Below are 21,281 nucleotides of genomic sequence, written 5' to 3'. Positions count from 1 at the left end.
TTACAGAAATTTTTTTTGTAATTATATCGATATCAATTATCAACGAAAATTTAAATTTTCAAAAATCGATAATAACGTAAGACTAATCAAAATCGTAAAAATTGTAATTTTAAGAATTCTCAGAATTTTAAGTCTCAAGTCTAAAGATTCAAATTGTGAAAATATAAATGCTCATAGAAGTATCAGGAGAACATAATCACGTAGAGGGTATTACTAATGAAAATTTTTGCACGTTATAAAATTGTTAGTTTACACACATTCGAATTACGAAAATTTAAATGCTCAAAAATGAACAAAGCATCAGGAAGAACATAATCAGCTAAAACGTGGCACACGTAAAAAAAACCCCATGCGCTAGAATTTGCAAAGCTTTATTACACATTTCCTGTCGTTATCTACAAGGATAAAAAATGATTATCGCTATGTCGACACACTCGCAGACGCATACACAGTTACGACGTATGAATATTTAGAAATAATGCGGCATGCGGTACATTCACAATTGATACAATTTCATGTACCGAGGGTATTTATGATCCGAATGCACGTAATCGTGCACATTTGCCGATCCTTTACGATTCCTGCTTCCTTTCGTAGATCAGAAGCATGCGTCCCCATTCGTTGCCCGCGGTAACGGCGACTCTTCGAAAGTCGCAGATCCTCCGCAGAATGTCCTCTATGTGCTTCATCGGATTACCGGTGTACTTCAGCTTCTTCAGCAGGGGAAAGTCCCCCAATCCCGCTCTTCGCAGTCTTCTCTCAGCTTTTCTGTAGCATCTCCAAGGCTGCGGCTCGACGACGATCATTTCCGCCAGCTCGCAGGCCCTTCGCAGAAACTCCTCGAGACCGTCGTCGCCGTGATTCAGGTGTATCCACATGGTGATCGAGAAGCAGAACACCACGTCGAATCGCGTTTTATTAAGCTGCGCCAGATACCGCCTCAGCGTCTCGTCGCAGTCCTCCGACAAAAAGTCCAGACGCTCGAAGGTCACGCGATCCGGGCGCGGATTGCGCTCGCGCGCTTTCTCGATCAGGATCGGGTCGAGATCCACGCCGATTAAGGAGATCTCGGGCTGATCTTGCGACATGGCCTCCTCGAGGAAGTCGCGTAGAACGTATGTGAGATCCTGCAAAACGCGTCGTACATATACAGTTCGCTCAGTTCGAGCGAAGAATTAAATATAAATATCTAACAATAAGATTTAGATATGCAGCATCCTTTCAACTATACAGATTGCGGAATTGAATCTAAAATGGATTTTTGCCTAATCAACGGAGTATCGTTATTTGTACATATTTCTTAAATATGTACAAATACCAATTTAAATATTTAAATAAAAATTAAGACACACAAAGTAGTTGACATTTGACGTTTAAACAACGCACTAAAAACATATGTTACTGGTTGAATTCATCGAGATAAAACATATCTAATCTGCATCTCCTAATTTAAATTCGTAGCTACGAAATATTAGAATAAAATTAGAATAGAATTATAAATGGAATAGAAATAGAATAGAATTAGTTAGACGTCGTGTTTTCTTAATAGGAGTTCCGCTTCGAGCTATCCAAGCTGAGAGGAAATCTCCAGCTAAGAGGAAACGCAACATTTGTGAGGCATTCCGTATAATTAAAAAAAACGTATTAGCTTGAATATAAAGAGGGACGAAGAGAAGAGAGGAAGAGCAAGTAAACGCGTACAGGAAATTTCTAACAAGGACAAAGGATACGAATTCCGGAAGCGGATGCCTGGTGCGCGAGCGAAAAGCTGAATGGGGATAAAGTCGACCAAAATTAGACGCGCCCGTTTGTAGTTTCGGATCACGAAGGCCGGAGTCATCCCGTTTCTGGCTGGCCCATACGTCCCCCGACCCGACAGCTGTGCCGCCGCGCCGCTGCTCTTACCCCGGCGTTACAGCCGACGTCTAGACCCGTGTATTTCCGGGCCGGATGGGCGACCCGTTGCCGCTGCCACACGCCACGCGGAAGTTGCCGCACGCGCTCTTCCGCAGGATGGAATTGGTAATAATTCATGAAGTTCCCGTGTCTGATAGCGCCCGGATCCGTTTTCTCCTCGCTCCTCTCGCCCTCGCCGGCACCGCTCTCGCTCATTCTGTTTTCTATTTTTTCCGAGAAAATCTGTAAACGCACAACAAACAGGAACATTGCTGTAATACGCAAACATGCGGCATGGATATAAAAAATGAACACAGCTACGAACATATTATTGCACGTAGATCAATATTGAATGTATTATAATATATAACATGTAATATGTAATGTATACACACACAACACACATAATTACATACAATATAATAGTATAATATATACATGCAAGCTCAAACATTTTAATTTTTAAATGCGCAATTTTTCATATAGCATTCTGAATACTTTTTAAATAAATAATGAGCTGCTTGAGAAATTGTAAAATAATATTCTAAAACATTTTTTTTACTAATTTGAACCCTTTACAGATGTACAAAGCTGCGTGTTTTCAGTTCGAACTTGATACGGGAGAGTACACGGAGCATCGAAAAGTCGCTTTGCATATATGCAAAGCTGCGCACTTAAGGGTTAAGGCAAATACACGATTTCGAAAACTGAGTATCTGATTTCATATGAAATGGATTACTCAACTCAGTTCCATTTCTCAATTCGGTGTGTGACAGGGAGTAGTATACGGTGTTGCGTGTAATATTGCAATAGTACGTATACGATGATGGTGACAACACAATGACGACACTAACGAGCGGCAAAGAGGCAGAAAGAGGGTTAGGGAGAAAGAGAGAGACAAAGAGAAAGAGAGAGAGAACAGTAGCCGCAAGAGAAGGTCAGGGGGATCTAAAGAGCGGAAGGACCGAACGGTTAATCGTTATAGTGTCCGCGACCCAAATAATCGTAGCCTTCGATCGCCAGACGATGGAGCGTGAAAAATTATCGATAAATTTTCGCTGTGAATGATCCGGCTGTCATTGGTGATTATAAAGTAATAAAAACAAGAACTGTCATTGCCAGTCGATTGTAGAAATACTGAAGAAATTCCTGAAGTTAAACGAGCCAGATATTGAAAGGCATAAAAGATATGTGATATAAGTCGAGAGTTCATAAATATTCATTATCAAAAGTTGTGAGCTTCTAGAGGAGCTTCTGTAGAAGTATCCTACATAGAAGCAAAATTAAAAATTTGACGTTAGACAGTCATGGATAATTAAGACTACTTTTGCGCCGAGACAAATTTTATGTGCCAAGGCCAATGAAACGCGTAAATCTCATTTAATTATGCATAAAATAAATTACGGAGAATATTTCGTCAACTCTTTTCCTGAAAATGGGTAAATAGGCTATTATTTTTCTAAAACAAAAAAATACTTAATAATAGTTCACACAAGATTCTTAGCTCTCATAACTTTATTGTTCAATATATCTTCGTTTATTCTCGATCCTATTCTCATCTTTTACAATTCTCAAGGAGAACAAAAGTAAGTTCGTTTTTAGACTCGCACGTCCGGAAAATCGTTCAGATCTTGAAAAGTAGTTTTACAGAGTTACATGGAGAATAGCAACGATGGCACCTTCGGTTTTGCCGAAGGTTCAGCGAACAATAATTACAATGAATATCCGGTGCGGCGCAGCGGGCGGTCCTTCGATTTCTTGTTGCGTTTCTCATTGCCAAATCTTTCCGCGGCCTACAGCGTGCACGGGGGAGATTGCCAAATCCGACCGGAGATCGTGAGGGCACGGTAAACGCGCGCGATCGATGTTTACACGCTCGTAATCGCGCACCGATCGTTACCTAATTGCCTCGCGCGCGCGCGCGCGCGCGGGCGCGCACGGCTCCGACAAAATTTTTCTCGGCTGGAAGACTGTTTGAATCTCGAGCTCTCCTTGCGTTTTCAATACCGTGAGAACTCGCGGTACCGCCGACGCGACGCGCCCTCAATCGTTGCTCCACGCGACACTCCCCGAGCGGCGAAGAAATTGCACGCCCTTGCGTAATCGTTCTGTCGACGTTAGGTCGTAATCGTCACAGTTATGCGCCGAGGGAGGGATATAACGCTATGCCTAATTAGCACGCTCGATTACGGGCCCAACGGTAATTAGCCGAGTAATTCCGGACTTGTGTACGGCGATTTAACGCCGGGATTTTCTTGCGCGCGAGATAATGAGTGTCCCTATCGTCGATTGCAACAAATATCGTGACCTGCCTGTATGCATCTGCGCGCGAATTGCATCAGTGACATTGGCGTTAATATGGCCTCATTTGCGTCGCAGAAGCGTGCACGCCAGTTGGAAAAAGCACACCTCAAAGAAGTTCCGACGTCTCTCTCGATCGTTGCACATCGAATTGAAATGCCAATTGTCGTTATCAACACTCTGAAAATTAGAGAAACGAGAGAGAAAGCAAAGAGAATAATTCATTACTTTCTTTTGGAGTATACGTTTATAGCAAGAAATTAATTATACAATTAACACGTTCAAAATTAATGAAAAAAAAAATACGTCAGCTACAGTACTGGCACTATAATTATTGCATCATCTTGAAAATTATTCATTCGTTAGAAGTTTAGTGGAAGTACTCTTTACATACTGACTATATGTAAGTGAAACATTTTATTGTCGCGATAGCCTGTATTTGTTATCATATATAATCAACGTTGATACAATAAAAAAATGTAATTATGTCTGTGCCAAGGAGATGTCAGGCTGTAATCAAAGCCTGTGGCAATAAATATTAAGCAAAACATATTAAAACATATTAAAACGTTAATATAAATATAATATGTGCCTTCTATTATATAAGATTATCTACAAACGTAACAAGATAAAATAAGCACATTGGATAAAACTAATCCATTTCTTTGATTTTTATGAGAAATTGATACAGTGGTGGATCTGATTAGATTTAGTACATTAGAAACGCTTGATTAAGAATATATATACATTCCCTGTATAGTAATATAACAATACATTTATAACTTATATTTTAGAAATAAAGTCTGCAACTATCCGTTTCAGTAAGAAATTTTGGTATTTCAAAGCCAAACATAAAGGAATGATATATATATATTAATATATAAAATTGACAAATTTATTGAGTGATGCAATAATTGATGCCAGTACTGTAGAATGGCAATCAAAAATTTTACGACGGACGTAAAATAAATTTGCGTTGCTAATGCCCCGCGCACACGCGAGATGAATGCTAGTTGTTGCGCTCTTTCGAAACATAGAGCATTTCGGTAAATCGTCTCACGACGTGGGACAATGAACTCACGTGTGTGTCGTCACACGTGCCACATAAATGACGCGATCGCGATTAGTCATCTGAAATTAACATGGTCTTCGATCTCGAAAGGGAACGCCTAGGGGCATTCTCTGTCGTAACAAGCTATATCATCTTGGGCAACGCGCGTAAAAATCTCGAGGCGGCCCCGTCTAACGAAAGTGTGAAGTGAGCCTCTTCTTAACGCGTGATTTTCATGACAATTCTACCATCATCGGTTTCCGAGAAACTCGCCTATTGAAAATTCTCAAGTTTCCGAATGTACGATCTATTTACGCTCGTTTGGAAACTAAACAACTGAAACGCAAAAACGGGCAGATGCACAATTCACGTCTCTCTTTCGGTGAATAAGGATTCGGATCCCGAAAGGATTATAATAGAAATTTGAGAATGCGTACATAAATGACAAAGAGACTCGCTATTATCCTGAGGACAGTGTATTATAGTGGACAATTCGAAGTCCACTAGATACTAAATATCCCAATTACAGTTTCTCGATAATGCATTCGCCGACAAGGTCAGTCCGAAGCTATGAAGAATGGGAAAGAAGCGAAAGGATAAGAAAAAGGGTAAGCGTGGCGCCTGGCCGAACGATGGGAACTGATCAATGTACAAGGCGTACACGGAGGGCGGGGGGAGGGGCAGCTGCATGGACCTTTTTGCTCCACGATCCGCTCTCGCGTCGGAATCGTAGTACCAGCCTGTTCCTTCGGAGCAGGTAAAGCAAAATATACCCCGGAAGTCGTTCGTAAAGCGATCCGTTCCGCGTGCATCCGGCGCATTCTTCGGTCGCTTTTTCCGCGCCCCCATTCACATTAAATCCGCTTTTTCCGGATTTTCGTGTTCCACGTCGGATGTGTGACAAATAAATCGACGCCGTGATCTCTAGCCGAGAGATTCAACGACAACGGGGCCGTGCGACAAAGGCGTGCCGTGCTACAAACCGCCTCGAGAAAAACCGGGGGGTAGGTACGGTCGTTATCTCGAAAAGTAATCGGTATTTACCTCGAGAGAGCCGATCGCTGCCACGTGCGTCTTTCGATTCTTCGCACGGTGGATCGAACGTGAAATTAACCACGGGAACGACTTAATCCTGCATCATTCTGCTCGAAAAAAGCGCCTCTCTTCAATCTCTCGCGATCGGAGCGGGAGGTTGAAGCGAATAGAAAATATTGGTACTCCCTATCGTCGAGGAAACTGTCCAAACAAAAGAAAAAAGATATCAAAATAAACGAAATTTATAGACATGTACAAGTATTCAAAGGTTCTTTGTCAAAATACATTGTCATTCGTAAGATTGTTATTCTAGTTGATTAACAGATCGAATTACAAGGGAGTGTAATGATCAACGCCGCATCTTTGCGCGAATTTAAGTTACTTATCTCTCGAACGTTGCACCACACAAAGAGACAGCGGCGTGTATTATCTGTTTTCCTGTTTACGTTTCACCGAAAACGAGGATAGTGATTTATCATTTTACGTAATAAAATTTCGCAACGCCGATTAATATCTTAATATACGTGACATTGAGTATGTTGCTAAAACGATGACTCTTTCAGATTTTCTAACGACTCATTTTTTTTTTTTTTCGTTAAGACGATAAGACCGGAAGACCCGTTTTGCAACAAAGACCTTTTATCGCCGTGTAATATTACAATCGGATTTTCAACTACCTTGACACTTGCGGGAGACAAATTTATTGCGGCGAATATAGTTAAAACGCTGTCGCGGAAACGAAAATTTAATGTAGTCCAATTGTAAAGCAATTCTCGAGTTGACGCTACAGTTGTGACTTTCTAGAAACGTTTAGACATCTCTCCCTGGAATTTGTTTGTGCGAACGTTGCAGCGCGCGGTACCGGAAGCGGATCATGTAGCGGATGACGCAATTTCCGGGACGCGGCCTTAAGAATTCCAATTCATCGCGGTATCGTCGAAATCCGTTTGCTCAGCCGCTTCCTCTATTTTCGTTACTCCGCTGTCAGTCATCAATCCGCGTTCGTCGTACACCCGTTCGTTGTTCACCCGTTCCCGCTTCTATCATCGGGGAACGCGTGAGAGAACGCTTTCTGCACGTTTCAGCGCTTATCTCTACCGCCGTAATTCGACGCAATTCTACATCGCCGTGATAAAAGCGTCGTTCACTGATGGCGTCGCAGTTGACACTCTCGCACTTGAGATTCAAGGTTTCTAAGTTGTTATTTATCCTCAATTATGATTACCGATGTTTTTCTGCAGAGCCGTGCAAACAGTCTTTGCGTCTAAGAATAACGCGACGACGCTACGACGCTGCGACACGTTAGACACAATCGATACAACTATTTTGTTATCTTAAAAAAAAAAAAATTATAGCACAAGTCAGCATCGTACTCATTATTATACTCGTATCGTGATGACATGAAGGTTTTTGGGATATTTCATTAAATATTTCAGGAATATTTTGTGAAAGAGAAAGAAAAATTGGGAAACATTCCCAAAAGATTGCAGGAACGTGACTTTATTTGCGCAAATCGCACGTTTCTTTCAAGCGCTCGTGTGCTTAAGGATTTATCCTCATTATCGAGATAAAAATGTTTGGCGAAGCCTTTAGAGATAGACTGCAAAATTAAAACGATCTCCCGCACGTTTGTTTTATCACTTCTCCTTGATGGCGAGGAGAAGATAAGTTGGGGAGACATTGTTCTCATGGCAGAAAAATGTTTTCTGGAATCGATTTTCCGATCGCGCTAACAGAGTGTATCGATCGCGAGCGGATCGTATCGGCGAGATCAGCTTGTCAGCCTTTAGTCATTCTCGATAAATCCTTGAACGTATGTACGTTCGGGGCTTCGAGGGATTTAAACGTTCACAACTGGGTCATCCAAGCAAGGATAAGCGTCGCGACGGAGATTTATGATTATGCGCGCACTGCAGCCGAGGAAAACCTCGAACGGTGTCAAGTTCGATTCTTTATGCCTGCCGGCGTAATACATTTATACCATCAGTCAGGAATTTATCGCGATGCGAAATACTCGACCGAAAATATGAATAAAAATTTAATCGCGCCAAACGATAAGATTGTATAAATTTATAAATCTCCTTTCGAAATTACACTTATTCTTTTTTTTTTATTCGATTCAACTGAAAAATTCTTATTCGGCAACTTGTACGAAACATTTCGGATATCAGGTGCGTTTCATGTTCTTATCATACCGCGGATACTTCGATGGGGTACCATTGAATTCTTTTCTCGACAGATGTGCAGAATCAGTTTGATTAGGCGAATATCACAAGCGAAGAAATTTCTTCGAGGTCTTAACCTGATTTCCGTAGATTACGTACTTTTATAAGAGCGCACAGTTTATCGCGGGAATGTCCTCGTTTCTGACGTCATCGCGCGTATGACAAATCCGAATGGTATACTGCTTTTAATGGAAATTCAACTGGAAACCTACCGCTTATCGTGTAGCTTCTTCATTTTTTATATTAAGTATCTCTTGAGAGATAAATTTTAAATGAAGTTTCTGTCAATAGGGGATCATTTTAAAAGAAAAACATTGCTTGAAGTCAACTGATGAACTGACGAAGTTTGTGTGTCAGCTATTAATATTCTTGAAGCTTAACTAGTCCTAATTCTTGACGTTTCCATCGAATCGATCATCAATTAGATGAAAACTAATCTTTCCGCGAGCAGAATTTTTATTCTCCCCTCCCCCATCAGCCGATGATTGATCCTTAGAGGATTCGAAGAAATCGTGAATTATTAGTAATTGGCAAACTTGTTCGTGCAAATCAATCAACTTAAACCTGAGGCACATCCGCAACTCGTACGATAAATAGAAAGGCTCGAGGGATATATGGAAATATGGCTGTCCGTTTTTGCAACAAAGTTGTTTATTGCCTATTATAATTTAAGCATTTACGTCAATACGCGAGAACGATTTCCAAAAATCTTCTCTCTTTCTTTTTAAATCGCAACTATATTAATTTATATTGATTAACAACCGTGTTTTTTTCTCGCTTTTTTTAAAAGACGTACGTCAATTTATGTATTCGGTGGATCCTTCCTAAAACCGATTGCGTCATCACGCCAAAGCTCTCAAGTCGCGTTTCCGCTATAGTGCAATGCAACGCGCGTGTACGCTGCGTGCCCGCGGTACGTACAGTTGCGTTACATTAGCAGCTCTCGTTACTTCATCACACGCGGACACGCGTGCGGAAAGTGACGCAAGTCGAGGCGCGAATGAGAGGAGCTTCGCACCATGCAAATGATCTACACAGACGTCAGAAGAATTTGCGTAACAGGAAAAAAAAAACAGAAGCCCAGAAACAAGAAACGACACGCGACGTCAGAAAATTATAGATGCGGTAGATAGACTCTAATTAATTTGTATGAATATTTAAGTTATTTTCGTGGCCACTTCGCATACTCGTCCGTTCGGATACTTCCAATCGAGTTCTCTCGCTTCAATTTATTCCATTCGACATTGTTAAATTTGTAGCGTCAAATTATACTCAATTTGAAATTTGAGTAATTTTTAACCATTCTTATAGATCGCCACGGCTCCTACTCAATACATCGACAATTTAACCAAACCAATGTTGATTTAATTAAATCAATGGAGTTAAAATAATACTATTTTTTGTGTCAGAATAATGAATTTTTTTACACACACAGTAATCAAAAATAACAAAATGTTATTTAACTCAAGGTATTGGTTTAAATTTTATCCTTTTAATATTTAACAGTAAACGTCGACTGGAAATTGCAGTGAGGAGGGAGAAGGAAAAAAAGAGAGACAGAGAGAGGGACGTGTCTGTATTTTTCATTTTCATTATAAGCGTCTTATCAGCTGTGATATATTTTTTTGCCTTCGAACGTACTGACAAATCAGCGTCATTATTAACGCTTGTCAAGAAACATACCTTCCCTTGCGGATCACGGGTCGACGTCTCCTTTTTTTTTTATGGCTGTACGCTGACCGCTGACGCAATCGCGCAACATATGTAACTAATTCCTGCTCCCCATTGTACCTACACGCGCCGATACGTGCGTATGTTCACGTAAACGGGAAGGTATCGCGATGCGTGACGCGCCAATCTCGGCGCCCACACTTCTGCCGTGGATCTTATCGCGCGTATCTGATACCACAAAGGGATACGTCATACTCATTTCGGGTACGTCATCCCATTTTTTAAATTGTAAATCACGGCTTCGCTGAGGTCATCGCGCACCGCTGCATCACGCAGCCATTCTGTGAAAATGTTGCAGTCATCGAGCTTTCGGTTCCTCGATTCCTCGTAACGAGACGGAATCAGAGTAAATATACGACCGTGTGTCTGTCGGCGCTGTTTCGGTCTCTCGAACGGAGCAGAAATCGCGAGATTATTTTATATCAGTAATGAAAATAGAAACAAGCCTCGCTCCAAATTGGCTTCCAGAGCGAGTATAATACGCGTTTGAAGGAGACACGCGATTTTTTTTTCAGTGTTATCGAGAGTGGAAATAAGTATTCTTCTGAATGAGGAAAATATGACTTTGTGCAATGCAGCGAAGCAAAACAAGACCTTTAGCACAAAATCATTACAAAATCGCGGCACATAAATTACTTCCATGAATGCTAACGTTGTCACTACATACGTATTATCTACACACTTTGGAGCGACGAAGTTCGTGCCGCATTGCTCGGCATAATTTGCATTAATTAAGCTTAGTTAATGCATATCTTACCGTCGGCCAATCACACTCGATCATTTCAATCGTAGAAAGAAAATGAATTCGCACATGTATTATGTACTCCGATAAATTCTCGCCATTCACCGTTTCGATTTAAAGAATGCGGACTTAAAGTCCGTTAAATGCCTGGCGCTCGCACCCGCGCAATTAACAACTTTCGAGCATTTTCCACAGCAAATTATCGCAAAAACGATCTTTCAAATCGGTTTTTAGATAATCAGCTGCGGTCACGAGACTTTCGTGATTGTAAAAAGTTGGAAAACTGACTTTACTCTCACGTATTTCCCTCTCATATTCGTATCCTGCTTAATTACCCGCATTTTACACCCTCGTGTAGCGTTTCCTTCCTTAAATGGATTTCAGCATTAATATTAGCCACAAATGTGTACTTTCACGGAGATAAAAAATGAGATGCTATAACCGCAGAGAAAATAAAGTATCTTTTCACTCGTCGTCCTCTTTATTAACCGCATCCTGTGCCCTCCTATTTACGTTTATCACTTGCGCTTTGTACATCCTGGAATTAGTCGGCCGAGTATTTGTGTGAAGGAGCAATAATAGCCTGCCAGCGGCGTACGGGTCGCAGCGGGTCGCCCGACGAGCAGGTAAGAACTTTTTCACGAGCAAGATCTGGAAAAGGATATGCGCATCCTGTGCGCGCGGTAATGCCCATGTTTCCTCGTGTTATTTTCGCCAGACAGCTGCTATGGGCAGGACGTGAAAGAATGCTTTCGAGAGGGAAATCCAACAGATTTTTTCGTCATTTCGACTAAAGCTTACTGCAATCATACGGAAAACATACGTAAGAATACCAAAAACAGATCGGACAGATAGTAATAGGCTTGTTGACGAATGATAAATATAAAGATGATGACACTCGCGTGATTGCACAAGAAAAATTTCAACGGGTTTCTAAGTGGCGTAAAAAATCTAAACGATATTATATATATCCTATACGATTGACGCACATAGAGTTTAATAGAACCAAACATGAGACATTGCTTTGCCAGTAAATAAATAATAATGATTTTTTATTCGACCAACTAGCTATCTTTATTTAATATCGTTGTCGCGACGTTTCGACCATTGATTTTATTGAGTCTTCTTAAGTATGAATCTATTAATCATAAGTTCGATAATTAAAAGCATGTAAAATTATAACTCAAACAACCATAACTGTCAAAGAAATATTAAAACACATTAATTACAATAAAGATATTATAATAAAAACTTTATACATATATGTACCTAAGTCATGAAAGCAGTAAAAAGTATTTCACAAACATTTAAATTAATTGAAAATTTTAATTAATAATTAATTAAGCTTTTAATTATTGAACTTGTAATTTATAGATTCACACTTGAAAAGGACCAAAATCAATGGTCGAAACGTCGTGACAACTATATCAAATAAAGATAACCGGTTTAGTCGAATAAAAAATTATTATCGAATTTAATAGGTTCTCTAATTTATCGTACCGTGACATAAGAGTTTATTATTCACAGAAGGACTCATTCAATTAAATTAAATTTCTTTAACAATATCGCTCGACCATCATGAAATCATCGCGTTCATCTAGTTTTCACGCAATATTCCGTGATAAGACGCTGTTTTCAGTTTTGAGAACGTGTTCGACGAACACGTCGAGCCAGTGCTCTCCTCAGCACAGCTCGTTTATCTTCCTTCTACAACATTTCCTTCCATTATGTCGTTTCCGTGCGCTCTGCGTAGGAGGCTCCATAACATCCTCTCTCGCCAGCGACTTCCTCGAGATCGTCTCGATTCGCAGGACGAAGAGCGGACGCTGTGCGTCCACTTCTAAGCTAATTTCTCTCTCTCTCTCTCTCTCTCTCTCTCTCTCTCTCTCTCTCTCTCTCTCTCTCTCTCTCTCTCCTTCTCTCTCGCCTCCCCATCTCGAGGCATCCGAGGCGTAAAATGAAACAGCCGGCGAACCGGTTCGAGAATTTTTCGTCGGTTCCCTCGTCCCGGACTTCAGACCGGTATCCCTGCAAAAGCGCAACGCGTAGGCAGACAATCGTATGCGCCGCGCAGATTTGCGTTTCGCAAATCGCATGCGACGCGCGTTCCACGCAAGGCTAGCTCGATTATTCGTTGCACGAGAACGAGAAGTCCGGCTCAATTGTACAAGGTGTACGACGCAAAACGCCGAGTCGGCGTCGAGTTTGGATTTTTACGTAAACTCACCAGATTCCATTACGCGAGTTCATATTCACGTAACGTACGCGTGTCAGCGAATGATATCCACGCGAAATTTTATTGGTATAAAGAAACGTCGCCGAAAATTTTAACTTCTGAACAAGACTGTGCTTTTATTCTCTCCAAATAATAATAAAATAAAATTATATATTTAAAAAAAGATAAAATCTGGATTTTACATTAAAGTTTTCTACGTGATTATAAATATAATGAAAAAATATTTGGAGAATTGTTTATGATAGAAAAATGTTGATGTTTAACGCTAAGCGAAATAATTTAAAAAAGCGGCTTTCCATGCGTTTAATTATGTGACATTCACGAAATAAATTTTCGATCTATAAATCATGCAGAACACATTGTAACGATATTTGCAATTTTTGCTGGGCATGCCCGCCGGACTTTAATTGGAGTCAAGCATATCGGACGAAATCAACGTTACTCTATGGAGGACAGGGCTTCCGCGAAGGTCGATTCGCTATATCGACGTGTCCTTCGCAAGAAAGCTAGCGAGTATCACGGTGAATGAACGTTGCCTTCATTGTCGGATTTCGCAATATCCACGTCGCGCCGTACTTCGACGGAGGCCATAGCTCCCGAGATCTTGAGATCTCGACGATCGTAATGCCTGCCTTTGTTACTTTTTACAAAGCGCGCTCACAGAGAAAAATCTACAGATCTGCTTTAACGTTCAATTTCTTTTTTTAGAAGAGTAACGTGTCTATTTTCATCATTTATATGTTTAAAGTTTTTAGAACGCTATGCGTCAAACCTTTCATAGCTAGTATAAGAGATTTCGGATCTTATAATTAGTACTCGAATTTTTTATATTTTATTTAACATTTATCACAATTCATTTCTTGATTAAAGATTAAGCATTTCTAAAATAAGCTCTGTTTAATTTTAGCGACTTGATGTTAATCGAGAGATATGATTTTTTTTAAACATGGAATAATATTTATGTCCCAGTGAGATTATATATCTCATAGACATAGATATCTCACGGTAGATGTCAATTTAAAATAATTTCAAAAGAACCAATCGTCTCTTATAATCCACTTACAAGTCATACATTTCGAGATACAAATTATCGGATCTCCGAAATGAGTTGAATGAAAAATTCCGTGTCTACGGAGAATGACTCCTCGGTTTCTCAACTGACAGGCAGAATAATGAACGTAGATTGGAGTCGCGTCTTCCCGCATGCGAAGATAGTAGGCTTCTCTATCGGAGGAAGTAGCGCGTAATTTTGTGCCGGTGGGCCGCGACTTCCGCGTTTCGGTTCCTGTGTGCGGCGGCACAAGGAGTTCCATATCGGGGGCAGATAACAGTCCTTGGTCATACGTGTATGCGTGCGTCTGCTTCGTCACAGTAAGTCCTAATACAGTAGTTCCCCGCGAAATTGCCTAATTCGCCAAAATATGGCTGCAAGAAATCCTTGTCATTTGATTCTTCTTCGTTAGCGCACATTTTAATATTTTAAAGCAGGATAAAATTATGATTTTTAATCACGAAAAAGAACAAAGAAATATATATATTCTATAAATATAATGTCTATAATACTGAAGTTTATCTTCTATCAACGATCATCTACCTCGATATAACGGAATGTTTTGCTTTTGTCAGATAAAGAAAATTACACATTTTTAAGATAAAGTTGTAAAGATAAATATCGTATAAAGAAACACGCAAGAAGTACACAGCTCTATTTAAAAGAATAAAATTCAACGAATAATAATATTTGAGTATGATGAAAATGTCGCAACTAGATATAATATATAATTTTGTTATCGCGTTTTAAAAACTTTAACCATTAGATCGGAAAATAACAAAGATGCAATATCTGAGATTAGCTTTTTATCATGGCCAGAAGTAGTCAATAACGGAAAAATCTTAAACGGAAATCTACACGAGACAAGTATATCAATTTAATGTAATAAAGGACGAAAAACGCGTGGAGAAGACGGGTAATGAAAAAATTGAGTAATATTAATAATCGAGTACTTAATATCATCTCTCTCCGTTTAGTACGTTTACACAATATTTTGAAATATGTTAACTAAGAAAGTAACTTTGCCTAAATTGCAGAGAAAATATGACAATTTATATTTTCCATAAATAAGTATTTATTATCGAATTAAACACTCGTAATTACTCGTTAAAGTAAGACCAATACGAGTAAGACTGTTTGTAATAAAAAGAAATTGCAAACATGTATTTTCATAACACATTAAATAACGATCGATCATTTTGTAAAAGAGGAACATTGCTTAAATTGCTGATATAATTGTGTAGTTTCGAGGAAATAGCTAAACTAATCGTCGGCCGGTTAAACTGTACACAAGAAGCGATGAGTAATAATCGTCGGTGATTATCGACATCCGGTTTCTTGGCGAAACGATAGTTTCGCGAGCGGCAACGTGAAATGGGACAATTTTGCGCGATTGCATTCCCCCGACTGTTTATTGCACATCGCGGAGTCACTGGACTGTGCCATAATGGAAAGCTACGTTAAATCGTGCAATATATTATGAAGACAGCGTGACGGGTGACGGGGCATACGCGACTCACCGAAGGCAGTGCTTGCACAGAAAAGCTTCAATCACTGCAACTCGATCACCTCCCTCATTAAGCGACGAAATTACGAGAAGACCGTTTCGCGCGCATGCATTTCGAAGTGAACAACGTATGAGGTGAAATGGAACACTCGATTTACCGTTGAGTAAATGGGTCAATATAATAATTTCCTAACAATGCGAAATCAATCCTTATCAGATAGCGAATATATTTGATAATTTAATTGTCATTCAGAAGTTATAAGAAAGTACGAAATAGTCTTATTGTGGAAAAATAACAAATTGCCAAATTACGTCCAAGCGTTTGCAAAGATGTTTGCAAACGTTTCAAAAACGCAAAAATTATTATTATCTTGTCCGCTACGTCTACGTTATGTATGCTGTTGCACGTTACGTCGAAATAACCGAGTTTATCGCGTAACCTCTTTTCATTTCTAAAGTGAACGAAATAATTTTTCTTGCAGTTGCATGAATAGATAAACTCTTGATAGACATCTCGCAATCAACAGCAAAATTTCCCATTTACATTAATAATATAACATTTACGTCAGCATCGTTTCGTCACGTGCTTACGTATTTACGTCTTGTTTACGTGGAATGATGTAATTTAGTGAGAATAGCGCGTCCTTTTGTTCCCTTTCCGGCAAAAATTAATCTCGCTGTTAAAAACGAAAATGAGGAAAGATCGGTGGAGGATAAATTTCAAAACGATGAAAATGATAAAATGTCGAAATACAAGATATCGTTATCTATATTTAATCAGTTATATGTCATTACAAGAACCAAAAAAAAAATGTCGAAAAACGACATATCTCTTCCGTTATTTCGTCAGTCCCGGAGATCAAAAATAGTTTGTCTTTGAAAAATCTCATGATATTTCAGCACACATATTTTTCTTTTATTTTTATCTTTTTTGTTTAAACGCGCAGGTATTTTTATCATGTATACGACGAGGCGGAATTGAATATCTAATAACTCACAAACTTCAAGGCTTCAGCTTTTAAGAAGTCTGGCGTAATAATATTGCTGAAAGATGCTCGTCAATTTTCTGAAGTTATATACATACGCGTTATCCTAGAACTGCTTTTTCCAATCGCCTTGGGAGTTTTTTCCGTTTTTTTATTAGCGAAAATATATCTCGCGTAAAATAGGAACGCATCATCTGAAAATTATTCTTCTCGAGAGTTCTGTTGAAAAAAATTATTAATTAATGTTTCGATGAGTCCGTCACTTGGAGGAATTAAAAATATTGATTAACAAGAAATGTTCGGTGCAACACACGTACAAGAACAACGGCGCAACACGTGCGAGATAGGCGAAGGGATCTCTACATTCCTTCGCCAGTCTCCACCATTGTTTTCTAATCAGCGAACAGGATTCCGCATATTTCTCGATGACTAACTTATTCGTAATCATGACGCGTAAATAACGTCTGACCGAATCGCTCGAGAATCGAGGTATTGCACGCGTGATAGCGATAATGACATCCGCTTGCTCATCGATCGCTCATTACCGAAAATTTTTAGCGGCACGTTAGCAACGCTAACTATTTGCATAACTATTTGCATAACTTAAGCAAAGTTTTAATATTCAAACTGGCTTCTTTGATATTCAGAAATGAAATCAAGCGAAGGTACATGTATTAACACTAATGCCTAAAATCAACTAATCAAATATAGAACGGTATAGTACCTATTATTTATCAATTTTTGGCACATACGCACACAATTCGAAACAAAGAAAGTTGACAAAGGGATGAGTCATCTGGAGTCAAATCTTAAACATGTTCGCACGCCCACGTCGATCGTCGATCGAGGATCTATATTAAGAAGAATATTCAGAGCCTGTGGCGCGCCGGAAATCGTCTGGACACGCGAAGGCATAATTAATATTATAATTACAGAGACCATCTTGCTATAAATCTAGTAATCACTAGTCCATTAGTCTTTTTAGTCGTAGCTGAATTTGAAATTAAGCTGTTTAAACTCGTTCTAAAAGCATTGTCCCTTAATTAGCTTTATGTATTTAATCAGCTGATAATTGCCTGTTATTAGCTGATCAAGAACATGTTAACGAGGCAAACGCGTTAAAATCTCGTAAGGAAGAAGCAAATATCTCATAAATTTAAGACATTTTCGGGATCGCGATGCGCAATCAAGCCGCAGACTCGTAAATTGCGCAGAAATGAATTCACAAATACACGTTCAATCGCAAAAAAGAAGAGGTTAATTGCGTGGTTGTTTACCAAGAGCATACCACATTTCCGAATAAATTTCGATAATACAGGCCGCTAATCAATGAACCGTCGACGGCGCAACTGAAGTCAATCGCGTGTCGCATGATGAAATATCCGCGCGAGTGACAGCAAGTGTATCGAAAGATCGCGGAATATTTAAAAATCTTATTAGATATGCTGGTCCCGTGCGCGCGCGGTAAAGGATACCGCGGTGTCGTCATCCCTCCTGAAGAAAAAAACAGAACCAGTTCTGTGGATTGTTGCCCGACGATAATTTCGGCCGTGTCTCGAACGCGAGACGATATCGTGCTGAGGCAGGTAATCGTTATATTTATACGTGGATTCCTGCGGAGGAGAATTGTAGGCATTTCACGGCTTACTTGGAGAAGACAATGGGAATTCGGTTCCCTTAACTCCTTGACTTTTGCCGTAGGTCAGTATCGTCAAATCGAACGGATTAAGTATTATGACGCCTTATCAGTCGATTAATCCATTTAGCCTTTGTCACGAAAATCATAATTGACGATCGATACACGATTCTCGCGATAAAAGATTAACGCGTGCATGAATTTTTACTTGGAAAAAAACTAAATATAAACGATTTAGAGTGATTGCGCGCGTAACGTAGTAATATCTTTATTTCTCATCTCTCAGCGAATTGCAAAATGGTAAATAAACTTCCCACTCGTCTGCCGATCGGCGATATAATAGAGGACGAAAGTAAAAAAATGTCGCGAGATAAATTTTCCTCCGCGTGAATCTGGATAGGAGCGGAAATATCTCGATTGAACGCCATGTACTTCAAACGTCGCCCGCGTCTCTCTCTTCAAACTACTCGTACACTTTTATTAATCGTACCGTGTTTGCAAACATTTTCGCGATAATGTCGAAGGGTGTCGGGGCACTGTCGAAACGCGACAGCGGCGGCGGCGGCGGCCGCGGCGATAACGCGCGAATCACGCACGGACTTTCCGGATCCCTCTCGCAAGACAGCCGTCGCGTTGCGACAAGCCACGCGGCGCGTGTAATTCACGGGGGCACATATATCGATCGCCGCGATCCTCCTTCTTTTATCGCCCGGCTTTTATCGCGCCTGCTCTCCGCGCTCTCGCCGCGTCTCGCGCGCGTCCAGCTCCAGCTGATCATCGCCCGTACCAGCGCCCACGTAAGCGGAATGGTGCGCGGGATAAGAGAGAAAAAAAAAGAGGTGGCCCCGGATTGACCAATATCCGGCGACGGCAGGAACGCGGCGGGATAACGAACGTTTGGAAACGAAGGCCTGGCCTGACTCAAACGTGATCCAAGCGCCATGCAATCGTGGCCTTATCTGTCTCCTTTTTTGTTTCCTCTCTCTCTCTCTTTCGTATCGCGTACGTGAACGCGGCCGTACACATGTCCGCGATACCCGGAGAGTCTTTTTTTGCGTCCGTGTGCACTCCGAAGTGTGTGTACGGTACATATGGAATATATCGACGATTAAGAGCGAGCGCGCGCGTACACACATCCACATAGTCAGCGGTGTCAGCACACATACGTGTGTATTAATGCCAATTCGGGGGAAACAAATTTGAATATCCTAGAGTTCTTCAAATTTAAATTAATTTTTTTTAAATAATGAAATTTAAATTTAAACCGCATGTTGTAATATTGTTTTGGAGTATATTTTATAAAAAGGGTTTTACGTCTCTCCGGCACACGTCATTCGCACATAACTAACATAAAAATCTATTTTGCAATCTGTTGTTTCATTCTTTTCATTTATTATTCGCTTCGCAGATTATCTTTGCTATTTTTGCGTGATAAATAGAACCTAACAGCATAGTAATACATTTGATAATTTAAATTCTGGACACGTGGACACATGCATGCGTGCCGCTTCCTCGCTAAAAATCTGTGCGAAATTATACGTCATATGATATCAGGAGAAACTAAATAATTCAAGTTACATTACAAAAAAAAGTACGTAGAATTACGACAAGTTCAAAAATCAACATGTCGTAAAAAAGTGCCTGGCATCTCCGTTGTTGTAAATCATGCGATTTTTGTAACACTTGTCCGTACGATTTTACATACTTTTTTTCTACAGTGTGGGAGACCCGTCACGGTCATACGTGGGTGAAATTGCATGCCCTTATACGCGCAATTGTTTAAAGCGTGCCACCCGCGCGCAACGAGAAACGTTAAGGTAGGTCAAGGGCGCGTTGCACCGCGTCGGACGAGTCTCTCGTGAAAGATCTCGCCTGTTTGGAGGATGCACGCGTGAATTTTTAACGCTATCCTCATTAAAAAATTCTGGCAGATAGACAGATATTCAGAATAAATCGGATCTATCCAAATGCTCGTCAATTACATAATTTGCGTTTTCGTTAAAATAGACAAAGTTAAAAAAATGTAAATTATACGTGTATAAAGTTGCGACAAAATCCCTCGCGTGAATGACAATCTGTAAGCGTTTTAAATGACGATTTTATACGAGACGACAATCGTTAATGTCGTAGAGTTATTTGCATCACGCGTTACGAAACACTGTGTGCGGTATGTTACAGAAATTATTACGTCATCCTACACATTAAATCCTAAGATGAGAAAAACACGACAATTCGGGGATTTGCCAACAATTATTTTAAAAGATATAACTTTACCGGTACGTAACAGCGAATTCGGTCGCTTGCGCTATTCTCTCGGCACTGATATAAAGGTGTTTCCTAAGTGATGTCGAAAACTCCAGGAAGTGATTTCTTTTTAAACAGAATTTTAAAGAGAAAAGTTCCTGAAAATGGGTCCGGAAATGCTTCCCTGTAGAATTATTGGCCTTCAAAGTTTTATTTAATTATTTTTCTTTAACTTTTCGACATCACTTAGAAAACACCCTGTATAAAGACTATCATGAAGGTATTTAATTATAATAATATAATAATAAAAATATAATACTTGGTATAATAATCTAATGATAATAATACAGGCAATAATTATAAAAATACATTCTATTCGGTAAAATACTCTCAGTGTTAATATTATCGTATTTTTTTAGCGAAACACACTTCATCAAAGTTCGGCTCATATTACGCTTTTATTTATCTTCGCACGTAGCAGTTTTTCGAACGTGTCGGTGAGCAGAAAACCTGCCTGCACGGAGTGCAAGCAACCGAATTCGCTACAAGTCCGCGTTATAAGTATACCTTCGGACACTCCGGACATTTGATAAGCTCTGATATGAATACGACCGCGTGTCGCAAGTTGAAGAGTCCACGT

The 21,281-nt window shown here is 40.0% G+C and overlaps 1 protein-coding gene across 3 annotated transcripts in view; it reads right to left on the bottom strand.

The window, feature by feature from the left end:
• Positions 1-355: 355 nt before the first annotated feature.
• LOC139778283 (probable RNA methyltransferase CG11342) overlaps positions 356-21,281 on the bottom strand; it is a 23,302-nt gene continuing 2,376 nt past the window's right edge. For 2 of the 3 annotated variants that reach the window (XM_071716175.1, XM_071716167.1), the window contains exons 3-4: positions 1,906-2,139; positions 356-1,127 (exon numbers count right to left, since the gene is read on the bottom strand). In XM_071716175.1, the coding sequence (XP_071572276.1) occupies positions 573-1,127; positions 1,906-2,112 (762 nt within the window). In that variant the 5' untranslated portion in view covers positions 2,113-2,139 and the 3' untranslated portion in view covers positions 356-572. Of the gene's footprint in view, positions 1,128-1,905; positions 2,140-6,292; positions 6,485-21,281 lie in introns of all 3 variants that reach the window. The other variant, XM_071716171.1, reaches the window with a different exon arrangement.

Source organism: Temnothorax nylanderi, unplaced genomic scaffold, assembly GCF_030848795.1.
Source record: "Temnothorax nylanderi isolate EJ_2023f unplaced genomic scaffold, tnyl_v1.0 TNYL_tig0006_pilon, whole genome shotgun sequence".
Classification (NCBI taxonomy): domain Eukaryota; kingdom Metazoa; phylum Arthropoda; class Insecta; order Hymenoptera; family Formicidae; genus Temnothorax; species Temnothorax nylanderi.
The sequence above is the reverse complement of the archived record's forward strand: the minus strand, read 5'-3'. Positions and strand labels throughout refer to the sequence as shown.